The 20,832-nt window shown below is 39.2% G+C and overlaps 1 protein-coding gene across 1 annotated transcript; it reads right to left on the bottom strand.

The window, feature by feature from the left end:
- Positions 1–1,596: 1,596 nt before the first annotated feature.
- On the bottom strand, positions 1,597–18,476 carry LOC135512064 (inward rectifier potassium channel 16-like). Its single transcript, XM_064933688.1, has 2 exons — positions 18,358–18,476; positions 1,597–5,537 (listed from the first exon to the last, which is right to left on the bottom strand). The coding sequence occupies exon 2, from the start codon at positions 5,525–5,527 to the stop codon at positions 4,289–4,291; it is 1,239 nt and encodes a 412-aa protein (XP_064789760.1). The 5' UTR covers positions 5,528–5,537; positions 18,358–18,476; the 3' UTR covers positions 1,597–4,288.
- Positions 18,477–20,832: the final 2,356 nt, after the last annotated feature.

The following is a 20,832-nucleotide window of genomic DNA, read 5'->3' as shown; positions in this document are numbered from 1 at the left end:
TAAGCTCTGACCCTTATCCTACCTCCTATTCTGCACATATTGAACTGTTTATTTGTGCTATATGTCAGTGGCTCTATTAATAGCAGGTCATACATTTAGCTACCCGAACTTGCTGTGTGAGTTCTGAGTTGGCCATCGGCACTCAGCGCCTGTTTGCTTTTCATGCCCAATTTACAACTACAGGAGTCAGAAGAAACAGTCATGCTGCTCAGGGCCACAAGGTGGAGAGCACGAGACTGATATTGGAACATGATTGGTCCCCACATGAGCTCTCCTGTGACGCTGTGGGGAGGAAGTATGAGTGAGAAACATGGAGAGATGTCCATCAACTTGCATTCACTCTATATTGACATGGTGCCATATCTGTGTTCATGTTTGTGCCCTATGACCTCTCATATGATTGTCTTATGACTTAAAGAAGATATTGGGTAAGTAGGCCTATTAATCTCACTGTTCAGTTCGCTGTATATGAGCAATCATGACAGTGTAGTTACAGTAACTGTTTTAAATGTTACACCACATGTTTTGTATATCTTGGACAATATTATAGTTTTTTGATAGATTTATTATCCTCTTAAAAAACATTATACTGCCTTAATGACATTATGGATTTAAACATCCCTGTAAAATCAAAGCAACTGAAAGGCACTTACAGAGACAGTGTAATCTGCTTCCTGCACATCAAAGTTCCCTTGTCGTTCCTCACTTTTGTTCTTACAGACATGGACCAGATTCATCAGATGCCAGGTGCTGCTCTGCCACCAATGACACGGAGGTGGATACTATAAATGCCAGGTATTGTGCTTCAGGGTATTGGGCTGCAGTGTGGGTCCAGTGGAAATAGGCATGCCAGACTAACAGGTGTTTACACCACAGTGACCACAATATGTCTCCAAATAAAAATGTACCCACTCAATTCCAAGTTAAATAACACTGATGATTCTTCAGTAACGTATTAAGAGACAAGGTAACATGGGTCATGATTATTACTACTTTCTGCATATTCAAGGAAAGACATTTAGTCACTCATGATACACTCATGATTGATTTGTCAATGATGAAACTACCAAAAATAAAACACCCCCACCTTCAGTGCTTCTACATCTAGTAAAAATGAAAATAGAGAGTGTTCAATTTAACAATGTTCCAGAGTCTATACAGGTCCACACTTTCCAGTGTTAAATTACAACACTGCTTAATGTAAAGCCTTATTTATTTTGACCTTTATTTAACTAGGCAAGTCACTTAAGAATAAATTCTTATTTTCAATGATGGCCTAGGAACAGTGGGTTAACTGCCTTGTTCAGGGGCAGAACGATAGATTTTTACCTTGTTAACTCAGGGATTCCATCTTGCAACCTTTTGGTTACTAGTCCAACGCTCTAACCACTAGGCTACCTGCCGCCCATATATTTGCATATATTCCAGTGTGCCTTTCGAGTGAAATGTAGAGTTTACCACCATTACTATATTTGTTAGTGACAGAGACATGGGTGTTGCCTTCAGTCCTGTGGCTTTCAGCAAGTGACGTCCTAAGCAAATATGTTATCATTCAAATTTTATTTTTAAGACAATACATATTTCATAGAGCCTTATTTGGAGGGCCTAGTTTTACCCTAATACAGTGACCCGAAACTCGTGGTTTTCAGTCCACATCAGGCCTGCATGTCACATTATGCTGGCTTGCAAATTTCAAGCCAGCCAGAGTGGGGATATCCAATGTTTATTCACCTGTAACCCGCATCCAGAATGACTGCCATGGTTGAGAAGACTGAGCTACAGTCTGAGACTACCTAAAGCATCTAAACTGGAACAAACATTTCAGTACCATGTGTAATAAATCTAAGTTACGGATTGAATTAGTTTTAAAAAATGTATGTTATTTATATTTGAGTAGCATAAGATAAATTAAAAAATCAATGTACATGCACAAACATAGATATTGAAACAAACAATTCTAAAAATCAACCTGCAATAGGGCATGCTGGTAAATATTATAATGATGGATGTGGTTTTTGTTCAACTCTGGTTATTAACACAAACACTGGGATTATTTTACACCACTGAGTTTTAATTGAACTTTTACGGAGTTACTTTAATTCCTGAATCAACACTAGAAATGTTAGCCAATTTGCTGTGCAGTGAATCATTTTAATGATCAGTTTATAAAAGCAACAGATGTAAATGTGTATTGAACACAGCGTGTGCGCAAAAGTATCATGTTTTAAACGAACCACACAACAAGCAGAACTCTTCATTCCACTATGCTTAACATTTCTGTAATGTGATGGTACATCATTGTGTTCAACATACTCACATACAGTGCCGTCAGAAAGTAATCACACCCCTTGACTTGTTCCACATTATCTGTTACAGTCTGAATTTAAAATGGATTAAATTGAGATTGTGTCACTACACACAATACCCCATAATGTCAAAGTGGAATGATGTTTTTAGACATTTTTACAAATTAATTAAAAATGTAAAGCTGAAATGTCTTGAGTCCAAAAGTATTCAACCCCTTTGTTACAGCAAGCCTAACTAAGTTCAGGAGTAAAACAGTTCCTTAACAAGTCACATAATATGTTGCATGGACTCACTCTGTGTGCAATAATAGTGTTTGACATGATTTCTGAATGACCACCTCAAAGATCAGGGAGGTTTTCAAATGACTCGCAAATAAGGCATCTATTGGTAGTTGGGTAAAAAATAAAAAAAATAAAAAAAACAGACATTGAATATCCCTTTGAGCATGGTGAAGTTATTAATTACAATTTGAATGGTGTATCAATACACCCGGTCACTACAAAGATACAGCGTCCTTCCTAACTCAGTTGCCAGAAAGGAAGGAAACTGCTCAGGGATTTCACCATGAGGCCAATGCTAACTTTAAAACAGATTTGAATGGCTGGGATAGGAGAAAACTGAGGATGGATCAACAACATTGTAGTTACTGCACAATACTAATCTAAATGACAGTGTGAAAAGAAGAAAGCCCGTACAGAATACAACGATTTCAAAACATACATACTGTTTGCAATAAGGCACTAAAGTTGTAAAAAAAGTTGTAAAGATGTAAGAAATTAACTTTATGTCCTGAATATAAAGCATTTTGTTTCAACAAATCCAACACAACACATCACTGAGTACCACTCTTCATATTTTCAAGCTTGTTGGTGGTTGCATCATGTTATGGGTATGCTTGTCATCGGCAAGGACTAGGGAGTTTTTTAGGATAAAAATTAATGGAATAGAGCTAGGCACTGGCAAAATTCTAGAGGAAAACCTGGTTCAGTCTGCTTTGGGGGACAAAGCACTGGGGGACAAATTCACATTTCAACAGGACAATAACCTAAAACACAGCCAAATATTCACTGGAGTTGCTTACCAAGACAACAATGAATGTTCCTGTTTAGCAAAGTTACAGATTGGACTTAAATTGGCTTGAAAAGCTATGGCAAGATTTGAAAATGGCTGTGTAGCAATGATCAGCAACCAACTTGACATCGTTTGAAGAATTTTAAAAAGAATAATGTGTAAATATTGTACAATAAGGTTTGCAAAGCTCTTAGAGACTTACCCAGAAAGACTCACAGCTGTAATCGCAGCCAAAGGTGATTCTAGCATGTATTAACTCAGGAGTGTGAATACTTATGTAAATGTGATATTTTTGTATTCATTTTAAATAAAGTTGCAATCATTTCTAAATGCTTTCACTTTGTCATTATGGGGTATTGTGTGTAGATGGGTGAGAAACAAATATTTAATCCATTTTGTATTCAGGCTGTAACAAAATGTGAAATAAGTCAAGGGGTACTTCTGAAGGCACTGTACATATTTTACAAAGCACTCACAAAATAAAACAGCATTTTATCTCACACCTCAAAACATATTCTGAAAATAAATGCATCTCTATATAGTACTTTCTGTTGTAGATGACAGTACTAAGTTACCATAACCTCTCCATAAAAATCATGATTATCTTATTTTTATTCATTTTCTGTATCTCTTTGATTTCAGTAGCCTATCTATCATATTGAGGAGCAGACATTGTATAATTGTGACTCCACCATAGATACTAAGTTTGACAAAAAAACTTAGCAAGCAACACGACAGCAGTTTCCACATTTGTGTGCGGGTTGGGGGGGTTACTTCCTGCAAGAAATTCCACTAAGTACACAGCCTGCTCTTATTGTTGCCTGTGAAGAAATGATCAAATTGTCCATGAGTTCATATGTTTCTGAATGGCCATGATCACTGTGTTGGCATCATCATATCAGTAGAACATCTATGTCAGAACGGGGTTCCTTGTAAGACACAAATGTCCGTGATCCTCACAAACTGCTGCAATAGTGGCAACCATGGCTACATGTTCCTTTGGTTCTGGGGTGCCATTCACCAGTTCTACATTCACAGTTGGGGGTTTGCGATTAATGCATGGGCTCTTGGGGCGCCGCGAGTTGCGTGGGTAATGCCCAAGCTTCATTTGCTCGTACTCCTCTGCACTGACCTCCGGAACCAGGACCTTAGCAGTGTGGTGGAACATGGAGTAGTCTACCTTGTAGTACCTCCGGTTAACATTCAGCATCTCTTGGAACAGATGTCCCCAGTGGATCTCATCGGGCGTGTAGGAGGTGCGGGTCTGGTGCAGGATGCCCGTTGAGTCGTCTGTGTAGGTGAAGGACACCACCAACTCAAAGTCATCTTTGCGAAGCTCCTCTAGGCTCATGCGGTAGAGTGGACTACTTGGCTCAATAACGTGGATGATGGTGGTTGGTATCGCTAAAATTAAATCACTCTGTTTGATTTCCAGGTCCTTGTAGTTGACATCTTCCGTGCCTGTGGCGTGCATGTTGGGGCGGAAGATTTGGGCGCGAGCCTTCCCCTCCACCATGTGGTGCCGGCGGAAGTCCCCAATCCTCCAAGACAGGCACAACTGCCCATTTTGCAAGTTAATGACGGCGCAGTTGCTGAAGCCCACCGTCTGCGCCCGTTTCCGTGCCGATGCCATCTTCGCCACAGCGATACCGATGACAAATGTGTCAATAAAACAGCTGATGACGTCCTGCACAGTCACAACGATGATCGCCACCATGCAGTTCTCCGACATCCCTCTAAAACCATAACCAATCGTGGTCTGGGTCTCCAGTGAGAAGAGGAATGCCCCAGTGAAGTCCCTCACCTCGTACACACAGGGGGCGTTAGTAGGGTCCTTCATGTCACCATTAGCCATGGCAATCACCCAATAGATGATGCCAAAGAAGAGCCAGGAGAAGATGTAGGAGAGGGCAAAGATGAGGAACATGACGCGCCATCTGATCTCCACCAGCGTGGTGAAGATGTCGGTGACGTACATGAGCCACTCCTCAGGAACATGGCGGAACAGGACATTGCACTTGCCATCTTTGCGGACGTAGCGGCACTTCTTGCGCTTGTAGTCGATCTCGGCCTTCACAGCGGACAGGGTGGTGGTGTGGGCATTGACGGAGGGATCAGAGGAACTGACCTCGATGTACTCTTTGTTCATCCTGTAAGATCTGGGAAGAAGAGAGACAAGAAAACAATGTTTAATGATTGTATTTTCTACCGTATAACACTGAACATGTTACTGTTATGAATCGTAGTCTCTAGAACTGTTGGCCAAACTGAGATTTGGTTCTGGATTCCGAGATTATAAATTAAGAATTAAACAAACATAATTTACAAAATATCTGAACAAATATATTTACGTGTGGTGGCATTTGAAGGACAACAGTTTTACAACAGCACACTCCATCCAGATACATTCACGTGGTTTGTTGGTGGGTCATGGTCATTTTGAGTGTGTGGATTTGAGTTGGGTGTTTGTGTGTTAGGGAGGAGAACACTTATGTGGAGAGGTTTTGCAATTCCATCATTATGATGGAACATTTCTGCAATTGGAATCAACTTGATGGTGATTTGGGAGACTTCTCTCTGAGATTCATTGGCAAAAAAAAATGTTTCGACAGAAAGCAGTTGAGTTGAAATGTGGTTGCTCTCTCTCTGACCCCAATTTGGTAATGATTTCAAAGAGACATTGTCTATCAAGCAGTAACATGTTTATTTTATGAAAGTTTTGGAAGCAACAAAGAGTGATGGTCCACACTCAAAAAGAAGTAGCGGTAAAGCTTATTTCATTTTATGATTTTTCAATATATTTCCTTTCAATGATAGCTGTAAAAGCATCAAGTCTATTGTCATCACTGGCTTATACTATCATCAGACACTTCATTAAATTCTAACTTTCAGAATCCACACTTATTTAACTATGAACGAAAAAGAAATCTATCAAACATGTTGGTGAAATCTGATGTACAGTATGTCATGAATAACGATGAGTGAGAAAGTTACAGACACACAAATATCATACCTCCAAGACATGCTAACATCTCACCATTACAATAGCAGGGGAGGTTAGCATTTATTTGGAGGGGTATGATATTTGTGTGTCTGTAACTTTCTCACTCATCATTATTCACAATTAATTCAGGACTATCATTTATCATGGTAGCATACACATTACCACGTACAAAAAGTGCTGCAATTTCTAAACGGATAATCCGAAATGGATGAACATTTGCTCAAATTAAAGATGACAGTCTGCACTTTAACCTCATAGTCATCAAATAATTTCAAATCCAAAGTGCTGGAGTACAGTGCCAAAACAACAACAAAATTTTCACTGTATATCCCTCTTTGCCGCACATGACTGGGAAGTAGTCCAGGTGCGACAAAACTAGAGCCTGTATGACCTGTCTGGTCGACTGAGATGTAAAAAACAAAAATATCTATCCTGATTAGAAGCACCTGCTGCTAACCAGTTCCCCATAAATGCTGTTTTGAATGACAAAGAAAATGTGTACATACACACTGAAGAAGGCTGCAAAGCTGAAATGTCTGTGTACACTATCTCTGATGCAGTGAAATTAATTTAAAAAATGAAAAAGAAAGTAAGCATTATGCTACATATTTTTCATTGCAGACTCATCACACTTTTTTGTTTATTTGAAATTACGAGTGGTGTCATGACTTCCACCGAAGTTGGTGCCTCTCCTTGTTTGGGCGGCGTTTGTCGTCACCGGCTTTTCTAGCTGACACCGATCTACATTTCTTTTTTCTAGGTTGTTTTGTCTTGATTGTACACACCTGGTTCCCATTACGTTAATATTATTTTCCCTATTTAACCCTCTGGTTCCCAATATGTTTTATGCATGTTTGTTCCTTGTCGAGTGTTAGACTGATGTGTTATGGTGTGTTTTCCCTGCGTGAAATTTATGTTTTTTTCTTTTCGAGTAAAGTACATCATTTTATTCAGGTCTGTGTCCTGCGCCTGACACCGTCCTCACCACTGCACACTGACACTTGACAAGGTGGGCCCCTAACATGTGGAATTGTTTTAAGCTGTACATACCAAGGATTATTTAGATATTGTATTTAGAATTTTAGGACCCATTTAGGTATCAAAAACATATATAAAGAAAATAATTGATGAAACATAGAATTTTGCCTTACTGTTATTTGCCCATAGAAACATATTGAATAACAGATTCATCATGGAAAAACAGATGTTATTTATTCAAAGTGATGTTTTTCTGTGATACTTAGAGTCTGAGATATTGGTGATTGAGCCAATCTGACATACCGGTACGACCAAAGATGGCTTCTAATATGGGTGATATGGGCACCAGTGCCAACAGACTTGTAGCTCTAACTTTAGAATGCTATGGGCTATCAGCTCAGTTCCAATTGAATCTCAAAGATGAGACTCTCACCAGATACATTGATTTAAGGCAAAATATGTATTTCAATTCCTTAGTTATTTTTTTGTTACAGTGACTGCAATGCCCCCCAGGGGCCAAATCTGGGGTGGCTACATCTTTTCAGTCTGCTTGCATTTACCTCTGTGCCAACTTTGGTGCTTTTATCACGAAATGCACATTTGAGTATTTTTGCTTCGTCGCCGCACTAGTGCACAAAAGTTAGATTCATTTTCATTCCTCCAAATGACACAGAAATCATTGTCAATTGTGTCGGTTACTGCAGCTTGACAAAGTCGTAACATTTCAGATTGGTCCAACAAAAATATCAGCGCAACATGAAACAATTTCAACGATTTTACTGAGTTACAGTTCATATCAATAAATTAATTAGGCCCTAATCTATGGATTTCACATGACTGGGAATACAGATATGCATCTATTGGTCACAGATACCTTAAAAAAAGGTGTGGATCAGAAAACTAGTCAGTATCTGGTGTAACCACCATTATTCTCATGCACACTTGACACATATCCTTTACATAGAGTTAATCAGGCTGTTGATTGTGGCCGGTGGAATGTTGTCCCACTCCCCTTCAGTGGTTGTTCGAAGTTGCTGGATATTTGCTGGAACTGGGGCACACTGTTGTACACGTCGATATAGAGCAACTTGACAAGTCCCAACATTTCAGAAGGGTCCAACAAAAATATCAGTGCAACATTAAACAATTTCAACGATTTTACTGGTCAATGGGTGACATGTCTGGTGAGTTTGCAGGTCATGGAAGAATTGGGACATTTTCAGCTTCCAGGAATTGTGTACAGATCCTTGTGACATAGGGATGTGCATTATCATGCTGAAACATGAGTTGATGGCGGCAGATGAATGAAAGGACAATGGTCCCTTAGGATCTCGTCACAGAATCTCTGTGCATTCAAATTGCCATTGAAAAAATGCAATTGTGTTCATTGTCCATAGCTTATGCCTGCCTATACCATAACCTCAGCGCCACCATGGGGCACTCTGTTCACAATGTTGACATCAGCTAATGCCATACACGCTGTTTGCCATCTGCCCCGTACAGTTGAAACCGGGATTCATCCGTGAAGAGCACACATCTCCAGTCTGCCAATGGCCATCGATGGTGAGCATATGCCCACTGAAATTGGTTACGGCGCCAAACTGCAGTCAGGTCAAGACCCTGGTGAGGATGATGAGTTTGTGGAGAAATTCTTTGTTTGTGCAAACCCACAGTTTCATCAGTTGTCCAGGTGGCTGGTCTCAGACGATCCCTCAAGTCAAGAAGCCGGATGTGGAAGCTTGGGCTGGTGCGGTTACACATGGTCTTGTCATGCCCTGACCATAGAGAACCCTTGTTTCTCTATGGTGTTGTAGGTCAGGGTGTGACTAAGGGGTATTCTAGTTTATAATTTCTATGTTGTTTTCTAATTTATACTTTCTATGTTGGTGTTTTATATGATTCCCCATTAGAGGCAGCTGGTAATCGTTGTCTCTAATTGGGGATCATATTTAAGTAGCTATTTTTCCCACCTGTGTTTGTGGGATATTGTTTTGTGTTTGTGCACCACGTAGTCACGGTTATTGATTTATTGTTTTTTCTTTAAGTTTCACTTTGCAATAAATATGTGGAACTCAACATCCGCTGCACCTTGGTCCCGTTCTTACGACAGCCGTGACAGGTCTGCATTTGTGAAGCCGGTTGGGCATATTGCCAAATTCTGTAAAATTACATTGGTCAAAAAATTAACATTCAATTCCCTGGCAACAGTGCTGGTGGACATTACTGCAGTCATCATGCCATTTGCGCTCTCCCTCAAGACTTGAGACATCTGTGGCATTGTATTTTGTGACAAAACTGCACATTTTAGACTGACATTTTATTGTCTCCAGAGCAAGGTGCACCTGGGTAATGATCATGCTGTTTAATTAGCTTCTTGATATGCCACACCTGTCAGGTGGATGGATTATCTTGACAAAGGAAAAATGCTCACTACCAGTGTTGTAAACAAATTTGTGCACAACATTTTTGAGAAATAAGTTTTTTTTCTTGCATCTTTTATTTCAGCTCATGAAACACGGCACCAACATTTTACATGTTGCGTTTATATTTTTGTTCCATGTACATGCGTTTGTGATTAGTGCTCGAGAGAAGAAAGCTAAGGACACTTTTTTGTTGACAGTGAAAACTTTGAGACAAGGCATTTGAGACAAGGGGGAAGAGAGAGAGGAAGGGAGTGGCAGACACTTTATTGCCTACTTTTTTCCACAGCTGGTTGTTCATAATTTCATGGAAGTGGTTTTCTTTTTTTCTTATTGGTTCTTCTTCATATTTTGTCTTTTCTCCCATGGCGCACTTTTCTGCTCTCAAGATGCTATTTTAAAATGTTAATCTGGGAATGTTTACCATCTATGATTCCCTTTTTTCCTGCCTCCATGCACTGTGTCAATACCGTTTATCATAATGAGGCAGTTGCCTAGAGATGCAAAAACCCATGGCAACAGACCCTGTTGGCCCCATTAATTTTCTGTGGTGTTTTCAGCTACTTGGAAGTATCATGTGGCATGATTATGCAGAGGTGTATTTTTCCCTACTGCAGTTTGTTTCTATTGCCCTGCCACTCACAGGGCTTCCTGTAACTTATATATTTTGTCTTACCAAGGTCATCTAAGGAGAAACACGTAACACTTACAGTAATTAGGTTTAAATTTTGTGACATGTTGATTGTTTGAAGAACCAGCAAAAATACACGTTTTGAGTCAAGTGCCAGTGGTTGGATAGTATTACTTTCAGATTACTAACTAAATGGTAATTCGATTTTGCAGTGTACTTGGACAAATAATTCTGTACTCATCTTAAACATGTAACTCGAAATTGATGAGATTGTGCATGCAAGGCAGTGCATGGCCCACTGTTGAAGTGACTTTTATTTGGGTGGAGTCAAAAGTGTTGTGTTGTCTACAAGCCAGTAAAGGAACGCCACAGGACTGAATTGGTCTAGGTTAGACTGAGGCTGAGGAGAAGAATTAATGTGGAAACTGGAACAATCATGGGCAGAAGAAGGCTCCATCACAGCCAAACCACTGAGCGCATCCTCTTTACTCACACACACACACACACACACACACACACACACACACACACACACACCACTGAAAGCATTCTCTCTTTTTCCGTCTGAGTGCAATCACTCCTATTCTCCACCTATCTGAGTCAACCAGACTTTATGGTCTCAAACTCTGCTTCTGCCACGACTTCCGCCGAAGTCGGCTCCTCTCCTTGTTCGGGCGGCGTTCGGTGATCGAAGTCACCGGCTTTCAAGCCATCGCCACTCCATTTTTCATATATCCATTTGTCTTGTCTTGTTTTCATACACACCTGGTTTTCATTTCCCCAATCAATCTACTTGTATTTAACCCTCGGTTTCCCATCATGTTTGTGTGTAATTGTTTATTGTCAAGCGATGTTCTTTAGCGTTTTACTTTATTGTTCCGTTCTTTTGAGCGAGTTTGTTTTGTTGTGCTCCCGGTTTGGAACTATAATAAAGTGCACTTTATTTATCATACTCTGCTCTCCTGCACCTGACTTCGCCTTCATACACACCTTGACAGCTTCCTCCTGGCAAAAGATGTAGCTTCCTCCTGGCTAAAAATGTAGCCCCCATTGCCAGAATATAAGGTTATACAGAAAAAAGGTTCTACTAACTTTCTATAACCCGTTCTTCTCCAAAATGTAAATATCTTTAAATGAAAGAAGGAAACAAAACATAATTTTGGAAACCACAATGTTAAAATTCTGACAACAATATACTATTGAATGGAAACTCCTGTATGTCTGAGCATCATCTTTACATTACCACAACTGTCTCCTTTTGAAAGTTAATCCTCCTTCTGTTAGACTGTTATGCGGTATAATAACACAAATTTTAATCACATTTCACAGGTCATAAAACTCTTAATCACAGCAGTATTTTCTATGTATTTTGCCTAAATCAACACATATTTTCACTGACTATGGTCAAGATGTTCAAACGGAAAACAAAGCACACAAATCCAAATGGACTTAACACAACATACTGTATAGTAAATGAGGTTGAAAGTGCTTTATGACGAAAAGGTTTTTTACTGCTATAAACTCACTGTTAAGACAGTTGTAAACTGTGTACACACTTAGCCCCAGCTACGCTATGTTGTGAGCAGCCCTAATTTGATCAACCTACATTACCCATTAGTCATCCTAAATGGTACCCTATTCCCTATATAGTGCACTACTTTTGATCAGAGCCCTTTTCCATTGTTCAAATGGGCCCTGGTCAAAAGTAGTGCACTATACAGGAAATAGGATGCAATTAGGGATGCAACCCTCAGTCAGGTTCAATATTGCTTAATTAAGGCCCATACCTCCCAAGACAATATGGCGAACAAGGAAAGAAGTTCACAACAGCCCCCTTCAAATATGTTAACAGAGTGTTTTGTTCCCTCCCAATGTTGATAGTTTCATACAAATAGATTTCCATGAGTATAATCTGTTTATTCATCTAAATCTATTAAAACAAGTTTAGTATTGCATTTGAAAACATGTTTAATGATGAAGCTAGGAATATAGGAAGGAAACTACAGCACACTGGTGAGAAATAGGCTATAAAACATGAGTAGCCTATGCACCAGAATAAAGGTCTTAATTTCAGTTTAATTGAATCAAGTTACACTGTGGTCAGATTAAGTTTCACACTTTCTCTTTGATTTCTACCCAGTTTGCACTGTTCTCTATGAAGCGTCATAATAGGGTATTTCCACAGAGACCGAGTAGACTATCAACCATATACAATGCCTGACATTTATGTCAAGCAGATTTATTTTTCAGTTCATGTTAATTATATTATATTATATCAGAGATCACATACAATAAGTCTATATAACATAATAATAATAATATTATAGAATAATATATAATGCATTTACAGCTGAAGTAACCCAGTTGTCCTTTTGTACATAGGCACCACTCACAACATAACTGTAGTTGCTTTAGGCCACAGGTATGGGGAGGGACACACACACACACACACACACACACACACACACACACACACACACACACACACACACACACACACACACACACACACACACACACACACACACACACACACACACACACACACACAGAGAGAGAGCATCTCAGGGTTATCCTTAGAAGACAGAGGAAGGCATTGTTCTCCACACCACCCATAAGGAGAAAAAAAAACATTTGGGCATTTTTTAAATATTTTTTAATGTAGGATATGTGAAATATTTAAAGGTCTTGAACAGTCAAAATCATGTTTTTCAAGAAATGGGATGATATTTGGGTGAAACCAGATCAAAGTATGATGACCAAAGGATTAAAAATGACTGTTGCTTCTACATTGATAAAGTTTGATCATAAAGTTACTGTTCCCCTCCACCATGTCAAACACTTGGATTCAGGAGTCGGGATTATTAACGGGATAGGATGACATCACCCTAACGCTCCCATTTTAAAACACCCCATGGTAACATGATATTCTCTTACTTCTCTTACTGCCGTGTAACCAACACTGCAAAGGTGTGTTTCAGAGGGGCGTGGTTTATATAGCTAGAGAGCTATTCTACCGATGTGAAAGCTTTACTGTAGGGTGTCAGAAAATATAATTAAAGGTTTAACCTATTCATCTACAGTATGTGAAGATGCTTATATGTTTCCCCTTTCATATGTGTCTGGTGTTAGCTAGTTACTGGCTAGCTAGGTCTTCAGCCAGCATGGAACAAAAGGGCGGTGGGGGGTGGGGTTCAAAACTCAGATGCAGTTGTCATGTCAACACATCTGTCAGTGCTGCTGGGAAATGCATCACAAGAGACATGCCAAACAGGAGATGTATATGAACAAAATTTACATTATTAATGCAATTTCAGTATTTTAGTTGTATTGTGTGTCACCAAATCTGCTTGAGATGATTTTACTGCAACACTGCTCACTGCTTCCAAGTTGCTTGATGAAGTTATTTCAAAGAACTGTCAGTCAAGGTGAGTTCCTGAATATAAGTTCCCAGCCCACTTAGCCTGTGTTTTCAAACTTCCTGGGAGTTAACCATGAGAGAATTTGGAACATTTCGATCCAAAACAAATATTATGTGTGATATTTCAGTGACTGAAAAGGCTTTTTTACATGGGAATCCGAATTACTGTTCAGGACTTAAAATTGTCCAAATAACTTATTTAAAAAATAAAATCATGTATATCATAATATATGTTATATGCATCAGAATGAATTGTTATTTTTTATTTCAAAATACAGTAAATTCTGAAATACATTATAGAAAGTACTTTAGAATATATTTTCACATGCATATATCAATTTGACAAGAGCATTGCAACCAACATCCAATGGGTAGAACTTAACCTATACTGGGTCATTCCTCAAAATGTGTGTCTTTTGAATCCCTTTGATATGTTAAGTAGAAATGATGCACCAATATTGAATTTTAAAAGCCTGTTATATGAAATCCCCTTTAGTACAGACCTCAGGGAGAATTCAACAAATCCGATTTTCAATATGAATGAAGACTTGCTAAAGTACCAAAATTCTGCATTTTCAAATGTCCCTCCATTCACCCCCTGTGACTTCTAGGAAAATGTTAACCCACTAAACCCCCAACATACTCATTTTACAATAATTGTAAAGACCAAGAAATGTAGTTGCTTTTAGATGACCAAGAAAACAATGATCACTCTGACAGAACTACAGAGTTCCTTGGCTGAGATGGGAGAACCTGCCAGAAGTACAACAGTCTCTAAAGCACTTCACCAATCTGGGATATATGGGGGAGTGGCCAGAGAGAAGCCACTTCTGAGAAAAAGGCACATGACAGCACGCCTGGAGTTTTACGAAAAGGCACATGACAGCACGCCTGGAGTTTTACGAAAAGGCACATGACAGCACGCCTGGAGTTTTACGAAAAGGCACATGACAGCACGCCTGGAGTTTTACGAAAAGGCACATGACAGCACGCCTGGAGTTTTACGAAAAGGCACATGACAGCACGCCTGGAGTTTTACGAAAAGGCACATGACAGCACGCCTGGAGTTTTACGAAAAGGCACATGACAGCACGCCTGGAGTTTTACGAAAAGGCACATGACAGCACGCCTGGAGTTTTACGAAAAGGCACATGACAGCACGCCTGGAGTTTTACGAAAAGGCACATGACAGCACGCCTGGAGTTTTACGAAAAGGCACATGACAGCACACCTGGAGTTTTACGAAAAGGCACATGACAGCACGCCTGGAGTTTTACGAAAAGGCATATGACAGCACGCCTGGAGTTTTACGAAAAGGCACATGACAGCACGCCTGGAGTTTTACGAAAAGGCACGTGAAAGACTGAGAACATAAGGCAAAAGATTCTGTGGTCTGATGAGACAAACATTTTACCATTTGTCCTGAATTCAAAACACCATGTCAGAACAAGAATGCGAAAGTTCTTGAGTGGCCCAGCCAAGCACAGATTTGAATCCCATTGAAAATCTGTGGAATGTATTTTGGGGGGTTAGTGGTTTAACGTTATCTTAAAAGTCACAGAGGGTGAACGGAGGGACATTTCAAAATGCTGAATTTTGACACTTTAGCAAGTATTTATCCATATTGAGCCATATACATATTGATTGAATTCTCCCTGTGGTCTATATTGAAAGGCACTTCCTTTCACATAGCAGGCTTTTACAATTCAATATTCCTGTTCACCACCGCTCCCCATCTAAATTAATAGAACTTGAGAAAATCTGCACGTAAAATTGTGCGGAAATCCCTAAATCCGCATGTGCAAAGCTGGTACATACATACACAAGAGAACTCAAAGCTGTAATCACTGCCAAAGGAGCTTCTACAAAGTATTGACTCAAGGTTGTCAATACTTATGTAAATGAGATATTTCATTTTCAATAAATTAGCAAAAATGTCAAAAAACATGTTTTCACATAATGGGGTATTGTGTGGGTGAATTAAATATATATATATTTCGAATTCAGGCTTTAACATAACAAGTGGAAGTCAAGGGGTATGAATACTTTCTGAAGGTGCTGTATGCATCTCTGGAAGACATGTTAAATATATTGAAACCATGTTTTTTCTTATTTTGTGCACCTATTTACTCCTATCATCTCTGATTGATCATCTCTGATTGTCCTTGCTGTGCACAGTGCACACACATCGCTTGCTTGTGTGCAGTAATATTCCGTAAAGCGGGTGCCCTTCCAGAATGCATGTTTGTGCTGAAAACCTTTGCCTTACTGCACTCAATGCCTGTACAATTCACCTGCAATTCAGCCTCTACCCTGTTGCTGGAACTTATGCCTTTTGTGTACAAAACAGCACAGCTGACTCGACACCTACATAAAGTACACACAGCCAAAGCAAAGCAGGCTCTGCCCTACAGTAAACTTTTCTCTAACACAGATCCTAAACAAGCAGCAAGCTTAAGCCTCATCTTAGATCTGTCATTGTCACACCAATGGCAAGATTTGGGGACCAGGCTAGTTTAGCCACTGTTCCACAATGGCACACAGCTGCATGTCAACGATTCAGGGACAACTGGACTAGAGGGATAAAACAAGGGAAAACACTTTGGCCAACAAACAGGGTTTATTTCCTGTACCGCTCAGGGCCCTTGCTTACAACTCCATTACATGCTCACTTAATATTCAACTAATAACATTCTGCCACCCCATCCAGGGTTCACTGGCACAGAACGGTGTACTTCACGCAGGTGGCCCCAGCCCCCTATTCTGCCCTGGGCCCTCTGTCACCCCTTTTAACCTTCAGTTCCTCTGAGGAAAGGGAATCTAGAGCATTCTAGAACATCATATTACTAGGCATGCAAGACCCGTATTCATAAAGCGTGAAGTCTTTCCTGTGGTTTAGTGACAAAGAAACAAATGGCAATTACTGTAATTCACCCAGTTTACACCTTTCTAGATATTCAGACAAAGTACTTACTGTATGTACCTTGATGTAATAATTCTGTTTACTTCTCTTCTGTCTGTCTTGTTTTTTTTGACATCTCAGAAATGCAACAACATGTAGGGGCTGATATTCTGATACTTACTATAGATTTTTCTTTAACCTTGAATAAAAGTTCAAAGGAAGAAGTTTGATCAACAAAACTTTACCTATCACCCTTGACAACTACCCTTTTTTGTAAAACCAGTCATGCATGGTCGGTCTGTAATTAAATAGCTTAGATTACAACATGTTCTCTCTCAGGTTTTCCTTTGTTGTTGTTGTCAGCAGATCGTAGTTGTCAGATCCTTGTTGTCAGTTTACACTTTAGCCTTACTTAGCTGTTGTGTCTCAACACTTAAATCTGAAAACAAAAAGTTGACACCCAACAAACACCAGCACTAATCTGTGTATAGATTTGCTTTCTTGGTGAAAAAGTAATAAAGCACAGATACATGACACCAATATTTAATTGACACTATTATATTAAATTAAGTGCCCTTTAATATAGACCACATGAACAATTCAATACATCGGATTTTCAATATGAATAAAGACATGCTAAAGTGCAAAAAATGCAGCATTTTGACATGTCCTTCCATGCACGCTCTGTGACTTCTAAGAAGATTTGAACTCACTAATCCCTCAAAATAGGGCGGCAGGTAGCCTAGCTGTTAGAACATTGGTCACTGGTTCAAATACCCAAGCCAACAAAGTGAAAAAGCTGTCGATGTGCCCTTGAGCAAGGCACGTAACCCTAATTTGCTCCAGGGGTGCCGTACTACTATGGCTGACCCTGTAAAATAACACATTTTACTGCACCTACCCGGTGTATGTGAAGAATTGTTTTTAATAATATATTTATTTTATTAAATGCTCTTACGCTTTCAACATAATTGTAAATCCTAAGTAATTTTGTTGCTTTGACAAAGTTAATTCTGAAGATTGTTATTTATTTAATGTGGTTAGTAATTCATTTATGTCTGTCCCTCCCTCATTTTAAGGTCAATCCTGTTCCGGGAACTGAACTCTCCTTCTAAAATGGTTCTAAATATGTATTTCAAAAGAAACATTGATACATTCAAAAGAAACATTCAAAATAAATATCTGATAGTCAAATCATAGTGTAAAAGCAGGTGAGCTGATTCTAATCTTTTTGGCAATTTTCTGGTGTTTTGTGGTGAAAACCTGAGTGTGTTAAGCATAACATTTCACCCTGTTACCCATAGATAGACAAGCCAGAAATGTTTAAATAATTAAACGTTTTGGGAATATTGCATTAAATTGCCCCACCCTGTTGCACACAACAAGCTTCCATTCCCCATGTCACAGGGGGATTCATGTCTGATTTAAGAAGTCAAATTAGGAACCACTTTGGCCACACTATAGACTAAATGTCATAGCCATGCATTTCTGGAATATTATATTAGCAAAGATGCAAATGTATCTGAAGTATTTATTTATGTGACGTTGAATATATTGACATGTATTTTTTTCCGTATGGGACTATAAGGAGAAAGAGAGAGAGAATGCATGGTTGTTTCATACCTGTTACAAAAGTAGTTGATGAATCAGTGTCCGGAGTCCGTCAACCCGTGAGTGAGACTGCTACCAAAGCAGAGACTGGCACAGGTGCAACAACATCCGTGCCTGCAAGAATGAATCAACCCACCTGTAGCTGCACAAAGTAAAGAATAACACCTCCCCTAAGGTGTGTGTGTGTCAAGATTATTATTGTAAACTAAAAACAAATCATTAAAAAAACAATTAAGTAAACTGAAATAAAATAACAAATCTGTTTGAAAAACTAAAACTATACTAAAACTATTATGTTTGACTCCAAAACGAACTAAAATAAGATAAAAACCATCATGAATTATTTGTAAATTTTCAGGGGGGAGGGGCAAAAATCTGATGGGGTTATCAAGCTTTCTTTTATTCTAATGGGGTATTCAAGCTTCTGAATATGGCGGGTCACAGTGACTTCATAATTTAAAGGTAGACTCAGTGAGATGACTTTGCCATGAGCAGAACAGAAGATCTTGGGCATGTATGAGTGCTAAGGCAAAAGCAGCCGACTTGAGACAAATGTTAAAGAATGAAGTCTGGGGAGGTGCATCTGTGACAGCTGAATGTTGGACACTAATGTGGTTTTCTAACACCAAGGCTCAGATCAAATGGCAGTGTTGCCATTCTTTACACAAGGTTTTCTTTTTAATGTTGACTTCTTCTTCTCACTTGACGTCCGGATGAAAAACGTGCCCAAAGTAAACTGCCTGTTACTCAGGGCCAGAAGCTAGGATATGCATATAATTGGTCTATTTGGATAGAAACAACTCCAAAGGTTCTAAAGCTGTTAGGATTATGTCTGTGAGTATAACAGAACTGAATTGGCATGCAAGAACTTGAGGACAAACCATCCAGGGAAAAAAACATTGAGGTCATAGGATTTCCCAAAGGGTTTCTATGGGAAGCCCTATTTATGAAGAACCTGGTTGCAGTTCCTATGGCTTCCACTAGATGTCAACAGTCTTTAGAAATTGTTTGATGTTTTTCTTTTGAGAAAGGAAGAAGTAGGGCTATTCATTCCATGTGTCACTCTGAAGGTCCCTACTATTTTGGTGTGCGTGAACAGGAACGCTCTTCACGTTGTTTTTATCCGGTACTAGAAACAAGTCCGTCTTAAATTTGATCGATTATTGACATTTTAGGATAGCTGAGGTTGGATTAGGAACGTTGTTTGAAATGTTTGGACCAAGTTTACAGGTAACTTATTAGATACTTTGTAGTCATGTTGTGCGAGTTGGAAACGGTGTATTTCTGAATCAAACGCACCAAATAAATGGACATTTTGGGGATATAAAGAAGGAATTTATCGAACAAAATGACCATTCATTGTGTCACTGAGACATTTGGGATTGCAAAAAGAAGATCTTCAAAGGTAAGGCATTTATTATATGGCTATTTCTGACTTTTGTGCCGCACCTGCCTGGTTGAAAAATTATTTTCATGTGTTTGTATGCGGGACGCTGTCCTCAGATAGTCACATGGTCTGCTTTCGCCGTAAAGACTTTTTGAAATCTGACACAACGGCTGGATTAACAAGAAGTTAAGCTTTATTTTGATCTATTACACATATATTTTCGTGAATGTTTAATATTGATATTCCTGCATTTTGAATTTGGCGCTCTGCAATTTCACTGGACAGCGGTGGACAAACATCTGGGCCGAAGATATGCCGACCTCTTGCTTAGGAGCGTAATCATCGACTGACAGTGATTAGCATAACGAAACGGACATAAATATTTCTAGAATATATTCCTATTCGTGAAAATCACAAGTGAAATATATTGAGACACAGCTTAGCCTTTTGTTAATCACCCTGTCTCAGATTTTCAAAATATGCTTTACAGCCAAAGCTGGACAAGCATTTGTGTAAGTTTATCGATAGCCGAGCATAGCATTTTGTCCAGCTAGCAGCAGGTAACTTGGTCATGGAAATCAGAAAAGCAATCAAATTAAATCGTTTACCTTTGATGAGCTTCGGATGTTTTCACTCACGAGACTCCCAGTTAGATAGCCACTGTTCCTTTTTTCCAAGAATATAATTTTTGTAGGTGAAATAGCTCCGTTTGTCCTTCACGTTTGGCTGAGAAATTGCCCGGAAATTGCAGTCACGAAAACGACAAAATATATTCCAAATTAGCTCCATAATATCAACAGAAACATGGCAAACGTTGTTTATAATCAATCCTCAAGGTGTTTTTCAAATATCTATTCGATAATATATCCACCGGGACAATTGGTTTTTCAGTAGGACCGTTTGGAATAATGGCTACCTCTGTATTTTACACGAGAATCACTCTGGGAGCTATCAGGTGACCAGTTGCACAATGTAGCCGCTTACGGGTATTCTTCAACATAAATGCGTAAAACTACGTCACAATGCTGTAGACACCTTGGGGAATAAGGAGAAAAAGTAATCTGGTTGATAGCCCATTCACTGCTCAATAGGGACGCATT

Source organism: Oncorhynchus masou, chromosome 24 (genome assembly GCF_036934945.1).
Source record: "Oncorhynchus masou masou isolate Uvic2021 chromosome 24, UVic_Omas_1.1, whole genome shotgun sequence".
NCBI lineage: Eukaryota > Metazoa > Chordata > Actinopteri > Salmoniformes > Salmonidae > Oncorhynchus > Oncorhynchus masou.
The sequence above is the reverse complement of the archived record's forward strand: the minus strand, read 5'-3'. Positions and strand labels throughout refer to the sequence as shown.